This window comes from Neoarius graeffei, chromosome 16 (assembly GCF_027579695.1).
Source record: "Neoarius graeffei isolate fNeoGra1 chromosome 16, fNeoGra1.pri, whole genome shotgun sequence".
Lineage (NCBI taxonomy): Eukaryota > Metazoa > Chordata > Actinopteri > Siluriformes > Ariidae > Neoarius > Neoarius graeffei.
Window position 1 is genome coordinate 38,711,654 of NC_083584.1, and position 23,119 is coordinate 38,734,772.

A 23,119-nucleotide genomic window follows, 5' to 3' on the forward strand; every position below is an offset into this window, starting at 1 on the left:
ACATTTTGCATCCCCCCCATAATTTGGGTACGGCTAATTCCCACCCATCAGTCAGCGCTCGCCTATCATATGGCAGACATCAACTGCAGATATTGATTGCGAACACGTGCATCCTCGTACGCAAGAAGCCAGCCAATCACTTCTCTTTGAACTAGTGCTCTGAGGAACTGGACTGAAGAAAGAGCTATATGCCCTGTTCTACACATATAGGCATTTGTCTGCGTGCCATAATCTATCCTATCTCTCTCTCTCTCTCTCTCTCTCTCTCTCTCTCTCTCTCTCTCTCTGCAACATGACATAAACCACTTCTGTGTTAATGCATATTTATGTTTGAAGCATGACTTTGCATGCTCATGCTGAAGCAGTGGCAACGTGAGATTGTTTGCATGCTCACCTATGTATTTTTCAAAACAATCCTTCCTGTCAGGTTTTTAAGTTGAACTGTAAAATGTTTATCAAATTCATGCACAGTGAATTTGATAATGCACATGCATTGTTGTTGGCTGCATCTCAATTTGAAAACTCTGAACCTGCATTCAAAAATATTAACATGCTTGCTGTGGGGTGGTTTTTTTTTTTTTTTTTGGAGGGGGGTTGTTTGGGGGGTTTTTTGGAAAGGGGGAGACCTATAGGTATGAAGACTGTAAGAGTTTTTAAAATTTAAACACTGTATATAATAGGAAAACCAGTTAGTGTTTTTGCTCAGTAACTGTTAAGTGTGCAATTTGCGACACAACACGGTTTTGTTTAGTCAGATGCAGACACAGTGTCAAGTGGTGCTATATTCCCTGCGTCACATGGTTGCGCAGTATAAATTTTTGAGGATGTGCAAAAGTGATAATCTAAACGAATATAATCAGAATCTGACATTTAGTAGTTTATTTTTGATTGATATTTTTGCTTTCTACACTCTTCTCAGATCATTAAAATCCCTTGAAATTGTGTTGTCCATTTCAACACTCAACAAATCAACAAAAATGCCATATTATGTATGACTTGTTGATGTTTGTTTGAAGGTGGAGGGATGTACATAATTAATTAACTAGTTTAATTGGATGTACAGTACATAATAAACTGGCCACTCAGTGTATGTAATTTTAAAAATCTTACTTAATTACTCATGTACTTATTGAACTTGCTGTTAAATAAAACTGTCCTGATTGTGACAGATCCTAACGATCCTGCCCAGAGTTCACCGTATTTATGGACTTATCTCACAAGCCCCACTCGAACAGAGCCCGTAATTGGTCAGTGCTGCTCTTTACTCATTCACTGCTTTCTGAATAGGATTGGGATAAAGAGTATTCTTGTCTAATTTTAATAATTGTGTTCTTTTTCCTATTTTTAGGTTTGAGTATGGTCACAGAATATCGTAATGCCAATGGTCTGAACTCCTTTCTGTGCTCCTGCTGTAAAGTAATCCTTGCTACTCGCAATTACATGGGCCACCTGATTAGCCCCCGCCACCGCTTAAACTACTTTGTGAGATTTTTATACAAAGATAAATGTCAGAGTGCATAAATCTGCCTGTCTTAAAGTTAATCCTAAAGTAGTTGATCCCTTTATGTACTGTTTCAACAGAAAAGTAAGTACCCAGAGTTTGTTACGCTCTTGAAAAGTGAACTCAGCTTGACTGGCAAAATTTCAGAGCTTCAAAAGAAAGCACAGTTTGTGCAGGACCGTGAGGGCTGGGGATGCCTCAAGGTTTTCATCTTATCATCCAAGACTTTGAAAAAATATATAAGTAGTGTTTTAGTATATGTGATATGATCTTTCTTTTTTTAGGTGGTAGAAAAAGAATATAAGCAGCCTCAAAAAAAGACAGAGCAGCCATCAGAAGGTAAGAGTAGAATTAATTAGTTACTAATAATTTGTCACCCACTGATCAAATAAATGGGATCTTTTTAGACTCTGTAATTTAAACAAATCAAGTTAGAGAAGAGATGGTTCAGCAGATTTTTATTATTTTTTAAAATGCTCATTTATTTGCTTGGTAAAGGGGCTGTGTGTGTGTGTGTGGGGGGGGGGGGGGGTCTATAGGTATTTGCCTCTGTTGGGTTGAGAATGTCATGGAATTTTGACACCCAGTCAGACAAAAAACTAACACAGCAAAGAGGGCTGATTTAGACACTTTATTATGGAATTCGTAAGATCATGCTGAACCACTGGTTGATCAAACAAGACCGACTTGGAAAGAAAATGGCTGCTAAGATATACCCTAGAAACCATAGGACCGCCTCTTATCAAAATCCATCAGTTATCTGTAGCCACTTATCCTGTACAGGGTCGCGGGCAAGCTGGAGCCTATCCCAGCTGACTATGGGCGAGAGGCGGGGTACACCCTGGACAAGTCGCCAGGTCATCTCAGGGCTAACACACAGAGACAAACAACCATTCACATTCACACCTACAGTCAATTTAGAGTCACCAATTAGCCTAACCTGCATGTTTTTGGACTGGGGGGGGGGGAACCCGAGCACCCGGAGGAAACCCACGCAGACATGCAAACTCCACACATAAAGGCTCTCATCAGTTGCTGGGCTCGAACCCAGGACCTTCTTGCTGTGAGGCGACAGTGCTAACCACTACACCCCCATGCCACCCCTTGTCAAAATGGTGGATGAAATCTGAAACTTTCTTTGTCTGGGTTTGTGAGTGAAAAAATAGTTACCTCAACAGACTTCAGTTCAGGGAGAGTTTACATTCTCACAAGGTTAACATGATGCATAATTCTTCCTCTGGCCTTGCTAGTGCAGCTGGTTTTAGTGAGAGATTATGATTCAGGGAGTCGGTGATAAAGAACAGTTCTCTTATACTGAAACTATTCAATCAAAAATAATTGAATACATGCATCTTTTCTTCTTGACTATATATAGGTCTGAAATCAGTGGTGTACATTTCTTCTTAAAAACTGACTAGCATAAATCTAAAATAATTGGAATACAAATTCATTACTAATAACGCAGTGCTTAAACTTAATTAAATACTGTCATGATTCGAAAATAATGGTGTATTTCTAGTGCTCTCTAGTGTTCAAAAGCTCAGTGGTTATACTCATTAAACAGGGTTCATAATCAAGCACGTGACCATAACCATACCGTTTAAAATCCAACAAGAACAGTCAAAAATATCCAGCCATGATGAAACATTTTTATGTTTGACTATTTTAAAATTGTTTGTGGTGTTTTTTTGTTCCAGATACTGAAAATGATACTTCAGTCATGGCCAAGAAGCAGGAGCCATCTCAAACCACTGGTGACACTGGTAAGGGGGAAAAGTGCTGAGAGTTGAATTTCATTTTGTTTTAGCATTACGAATAGAACTATAGGCTAAACAGTAATGCCGGTCACATTGTTTTTAAATAATTTGTGCTGGTCTTCCACAGAGCCACAGGACCCTGAGAGCAGCGTGCCAAAACCTACAGAACAACAGAACATTAAAAAAATGAGCAAACGAAATGTTGTGATTGGTCTGTACATCTAAGATTTTATTATGAGTTTATGATGACTACCCTACTTTTTATTTCAGATTTATGATGTAGGAATATTGTAACATTTGAATATTGTGTGTCAGTAACATGCTTTATGTGTAACATACACTCATAGGAACACCCATACACCTACTCATTCATGCAATTATCTAATCAGACAGTTGTGTGGCTACAGTGCATAAAATCATACGGATACAGACTAGCAGCATCGGGTAATGTTCATCAACCATCAGAATGAGGGGGAAAAATGTGATCTGAGTGATTCTGACCATGGCATGATTGTTGGTGCCACACTGTATTCAGAGTTAGTACAACATGCAACAAATTACAGGGAAACCTGACAAAGTGTTTTAAAAAGAGCCACCATGAACAACCGCAACAGCTTCAGTACCCCTATAGGTTCTAAAATCTCCATAACTGTACTGGGGGGATGAACATCATTCTTCAAAATATAGTCTCTCAGTTGGTGTTTTTATGATGGTGTTGAAGAGCATTGGTGGAACATTTTCCATAGGTGTTGAGTTGGGCTGTGATCTGATTTGAAGGCCATAGTGTATAATTTCATTATTTTTCACTCATCAAACCATTCAGCCCTTGTGACCTATGAATGGGGATATTCTCATCCTGGAAGAGACCACTTCCATCAGGAAAGAAATGTTTCATCATAAGAAAAAGCTGATCATTTAGAATAAGTTTCTTTTGATTTGTAGTTCCCCAAACCATGCACCAGAGTCACAGTTTTCCCTTTAGTCAGTGTATATATTAGATGCTACATAGTCATTTGGAACTAGCTGAGCTAGTGCCAAAAAAATTATATTCGAGGAAATTTCCATGTTAGCTTGCTAACTGAAGGGTTTAACAAGCCAAATAATGTTATGTCTAATTACAATTGCAGTTATAACTAAGAATCTTTACTGATGAGAGAGCTGGCCAGGCAACCTTCTCTTTCTACATCCTTTGTTTGAATGCTTTGATATTGTGTTTGTGGTGTATTTCTCCAGATGCTGAGAACTCAGCCAAAGCCCAAATACTGGAGTCATCACAAGCTGGAGGTGACACTGGTGAGGAAAATGTGCTGTGTTGAAATTCAATTGGTTTCGCATCAAAGATCTAGCTATAAAGCAAGTAGTAAAGATTGTTATATTGTTCTTAAATAATTTGTGCCTGTTTTCCACAGAGCCACAAGACCATAACAGCCATGAAACAAAACCTACAAAACAACAGAACAATAAAAAAATTAAGAAACTCGGTGCTGTCATTGGTATGTATCATCTAAGACACTAACATGCAGAAAGGAAACCAGTGTTATATGCTGGCTAGGCTACCTTCAATACATCAGACCAGCAGAATGATACTTTATACTTACCCAGTGAAACTGTCTTGTAGGATTGAATTTTATAACTTGTGTTCATCATGACAAAAAGAAGCTGTTCTTCTGTGAACTCTGCTCTGTCCGAGGGCATTTAGACCACATGTCTAGTGTGGCCCACAGGAAAACTTATGTGGTAGGTCATTAATGAGCATTTGCTCTGCATTATACTTAATACTGTGTCTGTAGCGAATCATGGATAACTGAATGTGTAACTAATGTGTATATGTACAGAAATATAAATATCCTGATTGGACTGCAAGTGGCACAGACATGAAGAAGCTGTATAAGATAGCTTTGCGTTTGGCAGCAGTAGAGAGAAGCACTGGCATGGGAATGAGGGTAGGGAAATGGTTTATAAAAAGCTTAACTGGTGCTTTTCTGGCATATGCTTTTAACATTTTGGGGTTTTTTTTGTTTTGTTTTTTGGGGGGGGCCAAGAAACTGAATGTCAGCGCTAAAGTCTTCACAGCCTTACGTACTGCTCCTCTTAATGAAGGTAAATCATATGTCACTAAAGGTCAATAGTGTTTTTGGTGTGTTTGTATATGAAAGTATTTGACTGAATAATTGACTTCACAGCCCTGAGTCAGCTAAAATCACTGCAGACAAAGCCAGAAGATGGCATGGACATGAAAATTCCTTCTTCCCAACCTGAGACTAGCACCTTGTCAAACCATGAACATGGTAAGAATTTGTGGGTATTAAACTTTTTTTTTTTAAATCCACGAAATTATTGAACTGATTCCCTTTATTGCATTATTTAGGTTATGCTTAAAAAAAGTCACATTTCATTAATAAATTAAATGAATGTTTCTGATTGAGTCACAGGAACTTCTAGATCTTTACAGAAGGACCTAAAGACTTTTTAGAACTAAAAATACAATTATCATGGTTCTTTTTTTCTCTGTGAATACTGTAGTAATAGTGCCATATTGGTTGGAATTTAAAGGGTTAACATATTTGGGCCTTTGTGGTTGAATACCAGTTGGATTCTTTTTAAATAAATATTTATGTTGAATTGTTTCAGTGGCCGTTTGTGTGTGCTAAATGTCCTCTTTTTCTATTAATGTGGATGCATATTAAAGCTCTGTAAAGTAAATAATCTCTGCAAATTCCATTGTGTTACATTATCTAGTAATCATTAAGCACACTAGCTAAAACCCACAAGAGAAGATCCATACACTGCTTATCTGTCTGCATCGTGGGGAAGCTGGAGCCAATACCAGCTGACTTTGGGCGAGATGCAGGGTACGGTGTTAGCCCTGAGCAGGTCACAAATACATCGCAGGGCTAACACAGAGATGACCAACCAGTCACACGCTCATTCACACCTACAGACAATTTGAACAGAGAGGGTGGCACGGTGGTGCAGTGGTTGGCACTGTCACTTCACAGCAAGAAGGTTCCAGGTTCGAACCTCCCAGCTGACGGGGGCCTTTCTGTGTGGAGCTTGCATATTCTCCCCGTGTCTGCTTGGGTTTCCTCCAGGTACTCCGGTTTCTCCCACAAAAGACATGCAGATTAGGTAAAATACTTAGCCACTGGGGTTGCATAGGCCAGTCCCAAGCCCAGATACATTCAGGACGGTTGCATCAGGAAGGGCATCCTGTGAAAAACCTATGCCAGATCTGCTGTGGTGGCCCCTAATGGGAGCAGCTGAAAGAAGGACATTTTGAACAGGGAGATCAAATTGCTCATTCTCCCTGATATGAGTTTGAAATACAGTAATATGGAAAAACTCAACACCTCCAGTTAGTCACTCTGAGTTCAATAGAATGATCTGTGAAAATTTTTCTCATTTTAATCTCGACAGCGGTTTTGTCAAGTTTACATTATAGCTTTAATAATTTGTGCAGATAGTCTGTGGGGAAATAAGTAGTATTGGAATTTAATTATGCTTAAGAGAGACAAACACACTAATACCTGTAAACCTATGCATAGCCTTTTTTAACCTCAACTTTGCATGCACTTTACTTTGGGCAGTTAAACGTGTATCTTTTTGTGACACCCCTAAAGCTCTCCCAACGGCTCATGTATGAAACAGTTTACTTTGCTGCAATGTACTATTAGATCTAAAATTCACCAGTGGTTTCATTGTGTTAAATATAAGATATGCATAGCATACTGTGCACAAGATGTGTGCATTGCAACTGTGTAATGTCTATCTGGTCAACAAGAAAAAGACAGTTACCATCCCTTCCTCCCAGAGAGCAATACCCATGATGCAGTCTTGTACTGTTTACCAAATACCTGATTATTAAACACATTTTTGTCCACAGTTTGGGAGAGTTCATTCAGCTTATCCGTAAAGTATTCCATGACCACTGGGATGTACTATTAAACTTTATTTGCTGCTGTTAGTGTGAAGTACTCCTGTTGAAGCTCTGTCATTGCTGAGGTATGATGTCATGTAAGTTTGGATTGTGTTCTGTTGTCTTTTAGGTACAGTATGTTCTGCTGCAACTACCAACTCTTTACAGCAGGAGAATCATTCAGGTCCATGTAAGAGCATTCCAGCACCAGACATTGTGTACATACTGAAAAGAGATTTCTTCCCTCTCTCTCCCCCCCCCCCCCCTCTTGGATGAAGTTAACATCTTTGTACTTTATTTTTGCATTTTGTTTTTCTAGATGAAAGTCCTGATCCTCTAAATACAACCTACTCACACCACACCCCTTCTCTGATTTCATGCTGTCCTTTCTCAGTTCCTGTCTCATTCGTTTCTAATTCATCTCCCTTTTCTAGAACAGTTTCTTTTCCTTTCTCATCCTCTACAGAGCTCCATGCTTCCCCTGGCCATTCCAGCCACATTTCTCCTCCACCACCAAGCCTTTGCAGCACCTTCTCTTCCACCTTTCCTTCACCATCTCCTGTCCATATCCCATATCCTCTCTCCTCTCAACATGAAAGTACCACTCAGTGTTTACTTGTACCCCATCCCCTCTATGAACCCATATCACCTCCATCTGCATCAGACTGCCAGGACATAACCAGTGTTGCTCATCCATGTTCTTATCCTGCACCTCCTGTGTATGAACCCATATCGCCTCCAGCTGCATCAGACAGCAAGGACTTATCTGATGATGTACCTCCATGTTCATCTACACCTCCATCTCCTGTCAAACTACCTCATCACACAGAATGGGAAAAACCTGGAGATGGTAGGAGACACACACGCGCATACATACACACTCACACTCTCACTCTGCCTTCACTTGATTTGTCTCCATCTATGCTGTCCTCTTCTCCTCACCCTCTGTGTGCAGGATTTTGTGATGAGTCTCAAGTAGAAGTTCTTTATTCTCTGCAACTATAAGCATTAATTTTGAGAAATTCATTAAAACCAATTAGGCTATGTGTGTGATTTACATTATCAGGGTGAACAAATCATAAATGTATTAGCTGGGCATGTAAATTTCCAATGTGCTTACCAAGGGCGTAGGTTTGGTCTCAGCTTTGGTAGGGACAAGACCAATCCCCCCCCAACACCAATCCTCTGCCAAACTACTTACTTAACCACCCATACTATTACATGCACAAGTAGAGCATAATACCTATGATATGACGACATAATGCTGAACAATCTAACGCTTTATTTACTATTTCTAATGACAAACACTGCAAATGGTACGTAAAGTTCGAGTACTTGCTTGATGGCGATTAAAGCTGTCAGTGGCATTTTTCCAGTTACCAAAACCATTTAAGCAAAATGCAGGGTCATTCTTTTTTCCCAGAGTGGTCTTTTTGATTGTGAATGCCTTGGCACACTCAAAACAAAGAACTTTTTGTAGTATGGGACTATAATGCAGCCATGGATAGTGATTATACCACTTTGCCTGAAACCATAGCTTCTTGTTTGGCAGTTGCTGTACTGCAATGAATTTTGGATCAGGCTGGTATGGTTTACTCCCCATGTCCAGGACACTGCTACACTGACTTGCTTGAGAGTCACTGTCACTCACACTGACTGTCTCCTAGAGAGCAAACAAAACTTAACCTGGTCTGTATTCACAGTAGCAAGATTTTATAAAGAGTAACACTAACAACGAAGTAGGTTGACTAAAATAATTTGCTTGTAATGCATAGTATCTCCCATCACAGAATCAAAATCTCACCTGGAGCCCTGCAGTTTCAGCCACTTCTGACTCTACCTGTCCTATAGCATCTTCACAGGATGTCTGAACATCCTATATGTAAAAAAAATATATATATATATATATATATATATCTCATCTCATTATCTCTAGCCGCTTTATCCTTCTACAGGGTCGCAGGCAAGCTGGAGCCTATCCCAACTGACTACGGGCGAAAGGCGGGGTACACCCTGGACAAGTCGCCAGGTCATCACAGGGCTGACACATAGACACAGACAACCATTCACACTCACATTCACACCTACGGCCAATTTAGAGTCACCAGTTAACCTAACCTGCATGTCTTTGGACTGTGGGGGAAACCAGAGCACCCGGAGGAAACCCACACGGACACGGGGAGAACATGCAAACTCCACACAGAAAGGCCCTCGCCGGCCCCGGGGCTCGAACCACTACACCACCGTGCTGCCCCATATATATATATATATACTGTGTAGCGGCCAAAGTAGAATTCATATAGATGTGAATTACAATTTATGTTAAAAGTATAAATAATTTCATTTGAATTTGTAATTTCATATAAGTAGTTTATTTCATGATTAAAATGATGAATAATATGTGGCAAGGTTAGAATTAGAAGCATTAGAATTAGAATTCATATGTGAAGAATTAGAACTGTCTCACGCTTCAAGAATTAGAATTCATTCAGCTATATAAGAACGGTCTCGCGCTTCTCAGGGAGATCTCGAGAAGCCGTGGAAGCGAACAGTTTTTCTTACCTGACTCACTGACTCTCTGCATCTTGGAACCTTTGTAATTGTTAAACCGAGGATTAAAGTTCAACTTTCAAGACGTTTCAAGTGGATTTATTGCCAGGCACATGGACATTGAGAGTGGAAACAGTTACTTTGGGTCAGAGACTTCGTCAGTGTAAGCTATAGCACTTTTCTGAAGGTCTCACTAAGAACAAGCCTCTACACATTGAATAAATTGCAGACCTATCTTGGGATACATAGTTCTATGTATTACACCTACATTTATTTCACATCAATTTGAAATATTAAAGAAATAAGCTGACATTTTCTGCTAGCCTATTCAAAATACATCACAACCAAAACACATAGTCCTAATTTTCCAAAGATCCTTCCGTTTCATTGCTAATCCTTTGATGCTCCTAAATGCCTTAACATTCAGACCTCACCTGAAGCCCTCCAGCTTCTTCTCTCTCAACCTGCTCTTGATCCTTTGTACTGGATTTCTGAGTTTCCTATGTGATCAAATGTGTTAATGAAAATTAACCAGAAACCTAACATTAGTAGGAATACACCTTTTATCATGCAAATGTATTTGGCCTAAACTACTAATAAAACAACCGGAATTCAGGGGTGATAGCGTTCCGGCGCCGCGCCGGATTTCCGGCGTACCGTGGCTGGGGAAAAAAAATTAAAAAATCTAGTTCGCCCATTGTCCTGTGTCATTCTGAGATGCGCAGATAGACAGTAAAGGGAATTCCGAATTCCCTTTACTGTCTATCTGCGCATCTCAGAATGACACAGGACAATGGGCGAACTAGATTTTTTTTTTTCCCCAGCCACGGTACGCCGGAAATCCGGCGCGGCGCCGGAACGCTATCACCCCTGGAAATTATGGCATGACTTGACATGACTATATTAATATGACATGATGACATCCTCACCTCAAGCACTGATTCCTCATTAAACTGTTCTAGGTTTGCATCGGCCTTATGCTCTCTTTCCTGTACACAAATGATTCATTAATTAGCTTTCATAGTGTCAGCTTTAATAGTAGCATTAGTAACAGGCTACACTAACTTTAGCCTACCAATTTCTACAGCAAAATGGGAGATGGTTAGCATTTTGGCATGAATTGCATGGTTAATATTATTACCCCTTGTCATTAATATGTAGGCTACGTTAGCAGTCTCACAATTTTCCACAGTAGAAAGACTGGTGGTAGCCTAGCCTATAACATTTTGCAGTGATAGGTTTGCGTCGCGTTGTAGGCTATAGCTAAATAATGTCAACCTGTTCTGGGCACTACTTATGCAAGGCTGACACTTGCACAATTCCGTGGCACGCATTGGCACGACTCGAGTCGTGCCAGTGCGCAAACTAGTCGTAAACTGGCGTGAAGTGTGCGTAAACCCGTCGTGACTGCGTGCCATGTCGGGACGAGAATTTTGAAATGTTCAAAATTTTGGTCACGACAAAATTTCGCGACCGGGTCATGAACTATGCGCAAACTGTTCGTGATCTCATCGTGAACTCGTCGGGACGATGCGGGAGGATGCGTGCCAGTGCGTGGAAGTGTGCGCCATGCCACGACTGTCACGAACTGCCACGAATAGTTCACAAACAGCTCACGTCGAGTTCATGAGTAGTTCACGACATGTTCACGAATTGGTGCGCGTCGCAGCGTGGCCGTGCCTTCCCACTGGCACGGTCACGCATTGATGGCACGAGCAGTTCACGACTAGTTTACGCACTTCACGAACAGCTTGCGCATGGCATGAGCAGTTCACGACGAGTTCACGAGCAGTTCACGACTACTGCGCGACAGTGGCGCTCGCGTCGGTGCGGGGGTATATATAGGGCTTCCCGGACACTTCTCGCCATTTGCAATTTTTTTTCTTGCTTTTTTCTTTAATGTCTTTTATTTTCTATTCCTTCATGACTTTTTTTTTTGGGGGGGGGGGGGGAGTTTCGTTTCTTTTATTTCAAAAATGGAACAACTGTGGATGCAGCTCATGAAGCTGCTATCATTCTTTCTTGCCAAGGGACAGCACCAGCAGGGGACATGTAGTAATGTGACAGGTAGTCTCGCTGATCCTTTGCATCCTTCTGGGTATGATGGCCGGTTAGAGGCAGCAGCCCCTGCAGGTGTCGGTCAGTCCTCCATCCACCAGGGATCAGATCATGTGTGTCCGGATCTTCGCGGTCCACTTCTGAAATTGCGTGTGGGTATCTGATGAGGATGAGGTTGTGCATGACACAGGCGTGCCCAAGTCGGCACGACACCATCCGAATTGCACAAACTCGTCGTGCCAATGCGGGAAGTGCGTAAACTATGCGCAAACTATGCGTGAACTCGTCGTGCCAGTTCGTGAATGTGGATGGGCACACATTCGTGAACTCGTCATGAACTATGCGTGAACTAGTCGTGAACAGTACGGGAGCCTCCCAGTTTGTGCCCCAAAATGGCACGACTTGCCATGACAAAATCATGGCCAAAAGTCGTGCAAGTGTCAGCCTTGCATTACTCTCTGTGTGTTGAAGTAGCTCCGTATATCTTTTTTTCTTTTTTGGTGGCATTGTCTAGGTTATCTACAAAGCAGATAATCGGACAAAATGAGTTTGGATCCCAAGGTAACAGTAATGTTAAGTTGTACACTTTTCTGAAGACATACGGTGTGAGATGCGGGGGGTTGATGGGCGGGTAGTCACGGCTGCTGTGGGAAGTGTGCTGCTGTTACAGCAGATGGAGTGACAGCTGGGACAGCCAACCATGTAAGTTAGCGAGAAACAGGTAGCTAATCAGAGAATGATATCTACGTTAGAGGGGGGATTATACCCTTTGTGTGCCATATAATCATTGCTCAGGTTAGGACATCGGTTTTATTGATCGTGATTACACAGTAGCGGCTGAATATTGGTAGGGACACGTCCCTAGCGTCCCTATCCAAAATTACGCCCTAGGTGCTTACGCAGTCCCATGTTTTTATAGCCTTGAATTTTCCATTTACCAGTTCTTCAGGCTTTGTGTTACATAGCTGTGCTGTTTTCTGTGCTATCCGGTCATTTTGCACAAAAGTAAAGTCTTTTTGCACATTTGTTGTAAACAACCCTGAAGATGCCCGAATGTCAAGCGTTTGGGTGTAAAAATAAGCCCAATCATTTGAAGCAGTGAATCACACACACGGAAACAGTGAGTAGACTCACCCAGACTTTGGGAGCCTTTTGCTGCCTATAAACTCCATCACTGGCCACTCTGGGTGGCCCTTTCCCTTTGTTATGTGACATGCTTTTGTTTGTTTTTATTCACTGAGAAAAGTGATCTTTTTAGACGGCGAGAATCGCATTGCTATGACAAAGGGATCCTTTACTAGTAACTGCATCAGTACTGTGTATGTGTTTTCTAGCAGAGTGAGATTGAACGTCATAAAAGTCTGTTGACTCGTGGATTTTGTTGCCAGTAAAAATCACATGGTTACAGAAAAATTTCTAATTAGATTTTTAGAATTAAAAGCCTTCATTTGTCACAGATGCATAACTCTGGAAGTCGACTGTAGCTGAAGTATGTACTGTGTGTTAAATTGTTTGGAGGGAGGACTGGGGACTCACATCCGGGTTACATCAAACATGGCAGTTTCAAGATGGCAGAGTGGTGAAATACAGTCACTTGTATTTGGTCAGACTCTCAGCAACTTCCATAAAAAATCCATCAAACATCTTTAAACATGATCAGTGGGTATTTATAATAAGGATTAAATGTTCTTAAAACTTGTGCTAAAAGACTTTAGATTTGTGCATTACTTTACAATGCACTTTAACACTGACTAGTTGGTTTGAAATGCTTATAAGGTGTTAAGTACATTACAAAACATTATACACTTCCTGGCCAAAAAAAAAAAATCACACGCTAATATTTCATTGGGCCACATTCAGCTATGATTAGGGTGGGCATTCACTGTAGCATTGTTTCAACAACCTTATGCAACACTGCATTTATGTCTGTCCAGAGTTGCATTAATTTTTTACTGAGGTATTGATGACAGGAGAGTCGAATCACTCTGTAAAGTTTTCTCCCAAAGACTTTCACTGGGGTTAAGGTCAGGACTCTGTGATGGCCAATTCATGTGTGAAAATAATTCCTCATGCTCCTTGAAACACTCACAATTTGAGTCTGATAAATCCTGGCATTGTTGGCCTGGAATATGCCTGTGCCGTCAAGGAAGAGAAAAAATTTACTAATTGTATAACCTGGTCATTCAGTACATTCAGGTCCTCAGCGGACTTCATTTTATTGGCTCAGAACTATGGATTCTACTGTTGATTTTTGTGTTCAAGTGATCTCCGATCATTCGGTCAAGATTTTTTACCATTTTTTTTTTTATTTTTTCCAACCACATTTCTTCCATGAAGTTGATGGTTCACCACTATCCTTCCAGGTTTTAATAATGCATTGGACAGTTCTTAACCTAATTCCAGTCATTTCAGCAACCTTCTTAGTTGGTTTCTTTGCTTGATGTAGGTCAATAATTTGACTCTTCTGAAACACAATCTTTTCCATGACCACAGGATATGTCTTCCAACATGTTTGTTTAAGAAATGAGAAGTTACTCACTGCATCAGTTAGGGTTAATAGAATTGTTGCCAGATGAAACACATTAATCACTGCAGTAATTATCTAATCAAAGGCTCTTAAGTATTTGATTATTTGATCCACATACCAATTTTTTTTTTGGCTAGGCAATGTACGTTAAGGAACTATACTGAGAGCTTCATGTTTGGGGTAGAGTAGGGAAATGGACAGTAAGTGAACTATATATTGAAGGGACAACACACTTCTCACCTTTTCCAAGTTCATTCATGGAGTCCATCTTTATTAAGAAGCAAACAGAAAATTACTTCACAATCTAACACAGTCCCAGGTTTTTATAGCCTGGAAAAATGACTGACTAGGCTAGAGTGGTATCTAACATTAAAATAATAAGTGCATCAATACAGACAAAATGAAAAGAACAAATATATGGTTATTATCCTCTTCCCACAATTTTATTAATGCATCACACTGAGTTTGTGGCATTAATATTTGAGTCTAACTAGTGTCTTTATTTATCTTGATATGTAAAACTACAAGGACTTCTATGACAGCTATGTGTCTCTTTTATTTTCCTCCAAATACCGGTGTTCCTGATTTTTTTTTTTTTTTTTTTAAATCCTTACATGCACATTAAATAACTTGCCTTGTAAAAAGCCAGCTCACACCTCAGCCAATGTGTGTAGTTCAGCAGGCAGTGGGATTCAGAAGTAGTGTACACTATAGTTACAGAATAACATCTCAAATCCTTCATATGACAGAATTCTACTTGTACTGTGCTAATATAACCCTGCTAAGAATTGTTATATTTACCATTCAGATTATGTTTTGTGTGATATAGACATGCTTTCTCTCACAGGCAATAGATATTCCTAGTGGGGTAAAATGCTAGAATTGATCCATCATTTATCATTGTTCTGTTTGCAGGTCCTGTTCATCATGAGACAGGGCCGGGTGCCTTAACTTCATATGCCAAGTCCAAAGGAGCTAGTGGATCAGAACTCATTCAGTCTGCATTTCCCTGCTCTCCTATGTGTAGTCACTTCAGTAAGTTTGAATGTATACAGACAGGGGTGGTCGAATATTCTTAAGTTAAAGTTGATTCTGATCCATTCTGCTTGTATAGCGCAATAAATTAAACACAAGTCCTATTAATATAATTAGAATACTGAGCTGATTATTCTTTTGTACATCTACAGTACCAGTCAAAAGTTTGGACACATCTACTCATTCATAGGTTTTCTGTATTTTTGACTATTTTTCTACATTGTAGAGCAATACTGAAGATATCAAAATTATGAAATAACATATGGAACATGTATGGAATTATGTGACAAAAAAAAGTGTTAGAAATATATGTTTCATACTTTTAGGTTCTTCAAAGTAGCCACTGTTTACCTTGACGCTTTGCACACTATTGGCATTATCTTAACCAGCTTCATGAGGTCGTCACCTGGAATACTTTTCAATTAACAGGTGTGCCTTGTCAAAAGTTAATTAGTGCAATTTCTTGCCTTCCTAATGACTTTAAGATCAAACAGTAAAAGTAAATAATAAAAAATACAGTAAATAGCCCTATTCCACAACTATAGTAATCCATATTATGTCAAGAACCGCTCAGCTAAGTAAAGAGAAACGACATCCATGATTAAGATATGAAGTATTTTTTCTATTTAAAAAAAAAAGAAAGGGGGGAAAAAAAGAAAAAACATTGAATTAGGTGTGTCCATAGACATGGTACTGTAGATCTGCTTTTTATGTTCCCCCTTCTCCAAACTCCAACCGCTTTCAGTAAGCCTAACAAGAATATATTGGTAATGCTGTTAATGTTGTAATTGATGTTTAATGTACATGATTACATATTTAGTTGCTGATTAAATTTGCATGTTGTCTGTATGCGCAGCGTGTAACCAGTCTGTCCTGAAAGAGGAAGACAACTGTCTAAATGACACCACACCATCAAAAACGTACTGTTTTCCAAACCTACCCACAGGTTTGTTACTTTTTCAGATCATTATCACTTTTATTTTTAATATGGCTGTTTAAGATAGTTCAAATAACTTACAAAGTTTATGCATACAAACCAAAAAAAGGCACAGTACCTGAAGGGAATCAGGAATGTCTAAATAGTTAAATTATTAGAAGGATGAAAAGTGGTTCAGATTTTTTTTTCATTTATTTTGCTCTTTATTGAACGTCCTATACTGGCTTTTCTTAATCACAGTGGTGGAACAGAGCCACGCCTCCATGTTTCTCAGTGTGAAGGGACTTTCTAACACCGATCCAATTATAGGTATGTGTGCATGAACCTTTTCATTAGTGTGCCATCATGTTTGTGGGGAAAATGTGTTTGTGTGAAATGTAGCTTGTGTTTGCAGGTCTGTCTAATATATTGGAGTGCCGAAGAATTTCACAGCCAACTTTTTTCCTTTGTCTAAACTGTGCTGAGAAAGTTAGCAGAGAGAACTTTTGTGACCATATGACCAGTGAACGGCACCAGCACTTGTCCATTGTGAGTGCAAGAGTGTTTATATTCACATTAGGCTGTATATTCAGAGTCAGACTGCATCAATATTTATTCAAGAAAAGTAATGCTTGTCTCAAATCCAGTAATGTATGCACACAATGAGGACAGGTTTATCTTGATTTGTTGAATTGATAAAATAATAACCTTTCTTTTAAGTTGATGCACACTCCTAATTTTTGGTCCAGTTCATAAATTCAGTCTTCAAGATAAGCAATGTCTCTGAATAAGATGCCCTCCATGCATCAAAAAAAAAAAATTGTGTACTTTAAAGGAATTATACTATTAGTTATTTCTTTCATTCATTCATTCATTGATAGTAGCGCAACTCTCTGAATAGTGCAAAGTCAGTAGTTGCGTCTGCGGTCTGAATAGCAATGTGCACCATTTTGAGTATTAAATACCCACTATGTGTACTTAACTTGAATATGGCCAATTGCACTTAATTAGAATATGCTCAAAGCATTAAGGTAGTTTTGCATAAAATATATTTGCATATGCTATTCTTTTAGAGGACTCAGTATTGTGAGATATTTCAGCACTGGCCGCAGCAGATGATTCCTCAGATGACTATTCGTGACTTGGCTGAGAAAGTGGCATTGACAGAAAAGGGATTAGATGCTAAGGTAAGCCATCTAGTGTTAACAGCATCTTAGTCCCTTTTGAGTCTGGTTCCTCTCGAGGTTTCTTCTTCATGTCGTCTGAGGGAGTTTTTCCTTGCCACCGTCGCCACAGGCTTGCTCATTGGGGATAGATTAGGGATAAAATTAGCTCATGTTACAAGATAAATATGGATTGTGTTCTAAGGATTTCTATAGGTATTTACAATTAAGGGATTATTTTTTGTTGCACACTGAATGGAACACTTTGAAACAACAACCATCACCTTTAGAAAATGTTCTGGTAAAATGTATAGAGAATAGTAAGAGGAAGATAGTATCTAATGTATACAAACATTTACAAACACATTTTTCAGGAAACTCTTTAGATATAAAGGAAAAATGGGAACTGGCAATAAATGTTGTTATTGAAGATGAAGAGTGGGAGGTAGTGTGTGGACAGGGTCATAAAATCACTCATAGTCCAGTGTGGAAGGAATTCAATTGGAAATTAAGAATGAGATACTTCAAGACACCTTCCACTACATCAAAATATGACAAAAATAATTCAAATTTATGCTGGAGGAAATATAAACAGATCGGGCACCACACTCACATTTTCTGGGATTGCCTGATATTGATTCCATTTTGGCAAGGGATCCAAGCAGAAATTCAAAACATTCTGAAAATAAATTTACCACTGAATCTATTACAGTATATACTGGGTTTGACTCCAGGGGAAGATATAGGGAAGAGGAAAGTCCAACTATTACAGATTCTCTTACTTGTGGCTAGGAAAATGATAACCCTGTCCTGGCTCAAGCCTCTGCCTCCCACCCTTCAACAATGGCGAGAGAGACTAAAGAATGTTTATTTAATTGAGAAGATAACCGCAAAACTTCATGTAAAAATGGATTTGTTTTTGGTTTTGTGGGCCCCTGTCATTTCTCATTTTGGATGGACAGATGGATGAATTGGTAACAGCTGGTCGTGAGAAATAAGGTATTTTTTGTTGTTGTTTTGTGGAGGTCTCCTGTCGGGTGTACTTTCTCCCCCCATCCGGGGCTTAGTTTTGTGGGATGTCCATTTGTGAAGTAGATCTTGAATTGGGTTTGTAGGTTTGCTGAGACACCAATTGTTTCTTGTCTGTTGTGTTTTGTTTTCAGTGTATTGTTTTGTGTTATTTTTATATGCATAATCTGAAATAAAGAATGTTAAAAAAAAATTAGCTCATGTTTTAAGTCGTTCAAATTCTGTAAAGCTGCTTTGCGACAATGTTTATTGTTAAAAGCGCTGTACAAATAAACTTGACTTGACTAGTTTCGATCAAACTGCTTCTTTGATGAAATCCAAAGGATATTTTGTCAGGTCCCCCCCCCCCCCCCCCCCCTTAAGCAAATCACATAACTGCACTCGCATTATCCAAATGTAATGGATGAACAGGAGTGTGATGCTAGTATTCAGACAACATTGTGGATCTTGTAAAAGCTGGAATAATTACTATATTGGGGGAGGATTTAGGAATAATAAAGTGAATACTTCTTTTGAACTGTAAGTCTCATGTAAAGTTGTAGACTTTTCACCCCATTTCAAATCTTGGAGACACAGACACACATGCTGTATATACTGCTCTGATTCCTCTATGAAATTAGGCCTGTAGTAACACACTGTATTCCTTGAACTGTACAGCTGTATTCCTTTAACTTTCTCTGCACTAGACCATAATATTTCCTTGTGCTGGGATCCTTTCCTGAGGTATTCAGGTAATTAATAACTAGGATATTCTATACCTGAGCACTGTGTTTTAATTTTGTGTTTAAAGGTCATCAAGTTGAACCAAAACCAGTACGAGTCTCTGTGTTCTGCAGACTTCCATGACGGTCAGTGTGTACATATACGTGTCTGTATATACACTAACTGCCCAAAAGTATGTGGACACCTGACCATCACACTCGTAGGTGGTTCTTCCCCAAACTGTTGCCACAGAGTTGGACGCACACAGTTCTCAAGAATGTCTTTGTTTGCCGGAGGATTAAGATTTCCCTTCACTGGAACAAAGTGGCCCAAACCTATTCCAGCATGACAATGTCCTTGTGCCCAGCGAGGTCCAAAAAAAGATAGTCTGTCAGGGTTGGTGTTGGAAAACTGCCATGGCCCACACAGAGCCCTGACCTCAACCTCACTGAACTTCAGACTTTCTCATCCAACACAAATTCCTGACCTCACAAATGCGCTTGTGGCCTTAATAGGCAGAAAACCCCACAGACGCATGCAAATCTAGTGGAAAGCCTTTCCAGAAGAGTGGAGGGTTATTATAAGAGCAAAAGATGGGACTAAGTCTGGAATGGGATGTTCAGCAAGCCCATATAGGTGTGATTGGTCAGATGCCCACATACTTTTTGCAGTATAGTGTTTAGCTGAATAAAAGGTTTAATTACACAATTTGCTTATCTCTTAAATTGTTAGAGCCATAGCAGATGTGTGTCATCATGTCATACATGTTTGTCAGTGGTTCTGTATTTGCACATTTTAGCAGTTGAAATACTCCAGAGGATGTTTGGTCCATGTTTGGATGAGAACTCCCAGCCATCGCATCTTGCAAGCCTGAATCAGAGCAGCAATGGTAGCTGTACAACCACATTTGTGCAAATCTTTACAGCCATTTTATGTAAAGAAAATGGCACAGTACTGGAATTATTTGTATATTAATCAGCTCTCATGATTACATTTAACATACTCATGTTAACATAATCATGTCTCTTCCTATGCTTCAGAAATCTCTACGGTGAGGTCATCTCCAGAGTCTATGGAAACTGAAAAAGAAAGAGATCATCAGTTACAACAAAGCTGTGACAACACAACACAAATTCAGGAACCTTACAGTAGTCGAGTACCACTCAAAGGTGAAGCCGTTGAAAACGAAACGAATTGCCTCCTGTGATTTGGTTATTGGTTATTGATATTTTAACTGATTTAATTGTTCACGATGACTGTTTTCCAGAATTTGACAGTGCACAGGGAAACCCTGATACAAACAATACAGCATGCACCAACATGCAGAATTGGCTGCAGCAGAGTCAAAGCTCTCAAAAAGCCTTGCCAAAGAGTGTGGCTCAAACATCACAGCCCCAGCATCAGTCTGTGGTACATATAGATCTGACAGCTGAGTCTGACAGCAGAAAAGCTTTGCTCCATTCTCCTAAGCCAATCTCTAAAAAAACAAAGGAAAACCCTACTATAGGTGTGTAGTCCAGTATAACCGTCATCAAAGCCATCCATCATGTATAAAAATGTGATTTTTTTTTTTTTTTTAATGAAGTCTGTCTCCAAAAAGGCCTATTATTGATAACTATGGCTCATATTCACTTTAGAAACTCCAGAGTCAGCTGCAGAAGGTTTACAAGAAAGAAGGCTGTCTCACACGTTTCCTTGTACACCCACATTCAAACAGGAGAAAGCTGGTCATGGTGAGAGGAATGTAACGTTTGCAGATTTTTGTTTTATTTTTTGTATTATGTCAAGTTTTTGTATTCAGCCACAACATTTTTTTCAACCTAATCTTTCTACCACATTCATAGCATATGTGCGATTAACACAGACAAAAGTTTTGATGCATTGCATAACAGTTGTTGGGGTGGTCAGTAAAGCTTTATGTGAAATATCCATCCATCCATTATCTGTAGCCGCTTATCCTGTGCACGGTCGCAGGCAAGCTGGAGCCTATCCCAGCGGACTATGGGTGAGACGCAGTACACCCTGGACAAGTTGCCAGATCATCACAGGGCTGGCACATAGACAGACAACCATTCACACTCACATTGGATGTAATATAAGAAAAATGTATGTGTAATGTACAATATGGACAATATAGACATTACACAATATAAATAAATATGCAAACTGCAATAACTAATATAACTATTATATACAATACATATATGTATAATATGTCTAAAATATCCGTATTTCCAATATATAATAAATATAAATTATTTATATAAATATACAATACCTATCCATGTTACAGGAGTATGTTACTCTATACATTACGTATATATTTTACAGGAGTATGTTACTCTGTAGGCGGCACGGTGGTGTAGTGGTTAGCGCTGTCGCCTCACAGCAAGAAGGTCCGGGTTCGAGCCCCGTGACCGGCGAAGGCCTTTCTGTATGGAGTTTGCATGTTCTCCCCGTGTCTGCATGGGTTTCCTCTGGGTGCTCCGGTTTCCCCCGCAGTTCGAAGACATGCAGGTTAGGTTAACTGGTGACTCTAAATTGACCGTAGGTGTGAATGTGAGTGTGAATGGTTGTCTGTGTCTATGTGTCAGCCCTGTGATGACCTGGCGACTTGTCCAGGGTGTACCCCACCTTTCGCCCGTAGTCAGCTGGGATAGAGTCCAGCTTGCCTGCAACCCTGTAGGACAGGATAAAGCGGCTAGAGATAGTGAGATGAGATGTTACTCTGTATAGAGTAAGTCATCCTTTTGGAGATGAGAACTACTTTTTAAGAGAGAAATATTTGTGATTATGCATTACCCACATTCACTATAGCTTAGGGTAAACAAAACTTTTGGGGAAGCTCAAATTACTGCAGTTACATTTTACTGTATTACTCCGGTGTTAGAGAGATGATTAGGACTACATAAGAATAGTTTTGGTAAGACAGTTTCTTGTTCTTGTAATAATTATATTTTTGTATTCATGTTTTGTCACATATCAAATTTCATAGAGTTGATCAACTCTGAAAGTTATACACTAGTTAAATTTGTTGCTCTTTTATTACTAAAAGGAAATGTGCCTTTTTTCCATGGTAATCACCCATACACTTCAGATATTGTGGACAGAGATTATGGTTTTTAAAAAAAAATCCTGGAGTATTTCTTTCAAGTAATTTGTACTTTTATTTTCTTAGTTCACAGTGGAGTAGACATTACTCACACTTTGGAAGCGAAAAATTCTCAAGAACCTACAGGTGAGAAAGTGCAGATGAAACTTGATCCTCTTTCAAACATTCATATTTGCAGTTTTCATTGTAATGTAAGTCTTATATATGATATATGTAAGTCTTATTTAAGTCTTATGCCTATATATGATATATGTAATGTGTATATATGTAATGTAATTTTATAATTATACATTACATATATACATTACATATATCATATATGTTAGATTTAAAGCCATGATTTAAAGGCATATCAGGTGAAAATTCAATCCAAATTGCTTGAAACTGCTCTCATTGAATTCAGAATTGAATGCAGAACAATATACTTTTTTACAGAATTAAAATGTTTATCTATTCTTGAGATATTACAAATCAAAGATTGAAAAAAGGCATAATTTTTAGAAAACTGACCTAATATCATGTATTAGGGGAACATGATCCAAAATGGGCCTAATTAACGAATGAGACCAAATGTTTTTTCTTAATAATGTTTCAATTTTTCAAGATATTTACATGGAAACTGGCAGGCACATAGATGGTTGTATACTGAATAAAGTTTGGAAAAATTAGTAAAAAATTATTAATTATCCTAATTATGCAAAACATTAAATTGGTACACTCAATAAAAAAAGTAATAAAAGATTATTTCTAATACCCTATGTCCTGTAGGCTACTAGTGTTTATATTAAAGAATATATATATATATATATATATATATATATATATATATATATATATTTATATATATATTTAT

The 23,119-nt window shown here is 39.0% G+C and overlaps 1 protein-coding gene across 5 annotated transcripts in view; it reads left to right on the plus strand.

The window, feature by feature from the left end:
* The window catches only part of si:ch211-199g17.2 (uncharacterized), a 184,122-nt gene that overhangs the window by 147,448 nt on the left and 13,555 nt on the right, over positions 1–23,119 (plus strand). For 3 of the 5 annotated variants that reach the window (XM_060942929.1, XM_060942930.1, XM_060942932.1), the window contains 25 exons: positions 1,170–1,247; positions 1,349–1,482; positions 1,582–1,704; positions 1,786–1,840; positions 3,199–3,264; positions 3,386–3,469; positions 4,492–4,551; positions 4,668–4,751; positions 4,877–4,995; positions 5,094–5,201; positions 5,301–5,358; positions 5,442–5,546; positions 7,305–7,364; positions 7,494–8,024; positions 15,225–15,344; positions 16,201–16,290; positions 16,522–16,590; positions 16,676–16,809; positions 17,334–17,447; positions 19,243–19,300; positions 19,954–20,043; positions 20,195–20,323; positions 20,422–20,661; positions 20,792–20,887; positions 22,333–22,392. In XM_060942929.1, coding sequence (XP_060798912.1) covers positions 1,170–1,247; positions 1,349–1,482; positions 1,582–1,704; positions 1,786–1,840; positions 3,199–3,264; positions 3,386–3,469; positions 4,492–4,551; positions 4,668–4,751; positions 4,877–4,995; positions 5,094–5,201; positions 5,301–5,358; positions 5,442–5,546; positions 7,305–7,364; positions 7,494–8,024; positions 15,225–15,344; positions 16,201–16,290; positions 16,522–16,590; positions 16,676–16,809; positions 17,334–17,447; positions 19,243–19,300; positions 19,954–20,043; positions 20,195–20,323; positions 20,422–20,661; positions 20,792–20,887; positions 22,333–22,392 — 2,865 coding nt within the window. The remainder of the gene's footprint in view (positions 1–1,169; positions 1,248–1,348; positions 1,483–1,581; positions 1,705–1,785; positions 1,841–3,198; positions 3,265–3,385; positions 3,470–4,491; positions 4,552–4,667; positions 4,752–4,876; positions 4,996–5,093; positions 5,202–5,300; positions 5,359–5,441; positions 5,547–7,304; positions 7,365–7,493; positions 8,025–15,224; positions 15,345–16,200; positions 16,291–16,521; positions 16,591–16,675; positions 16,810–17,333; positions 17,448–19,242; positions 19,301–19,953; positions 20,044–20,194; positions 20,324–20,421; positions 20,662–20,791; positions 20,888–22,332; positions 22,393–23,119) is intronic. The other 2 variants (XM_060942931.1, XM_060942933.1) reach the window with 2 other exon arrangements.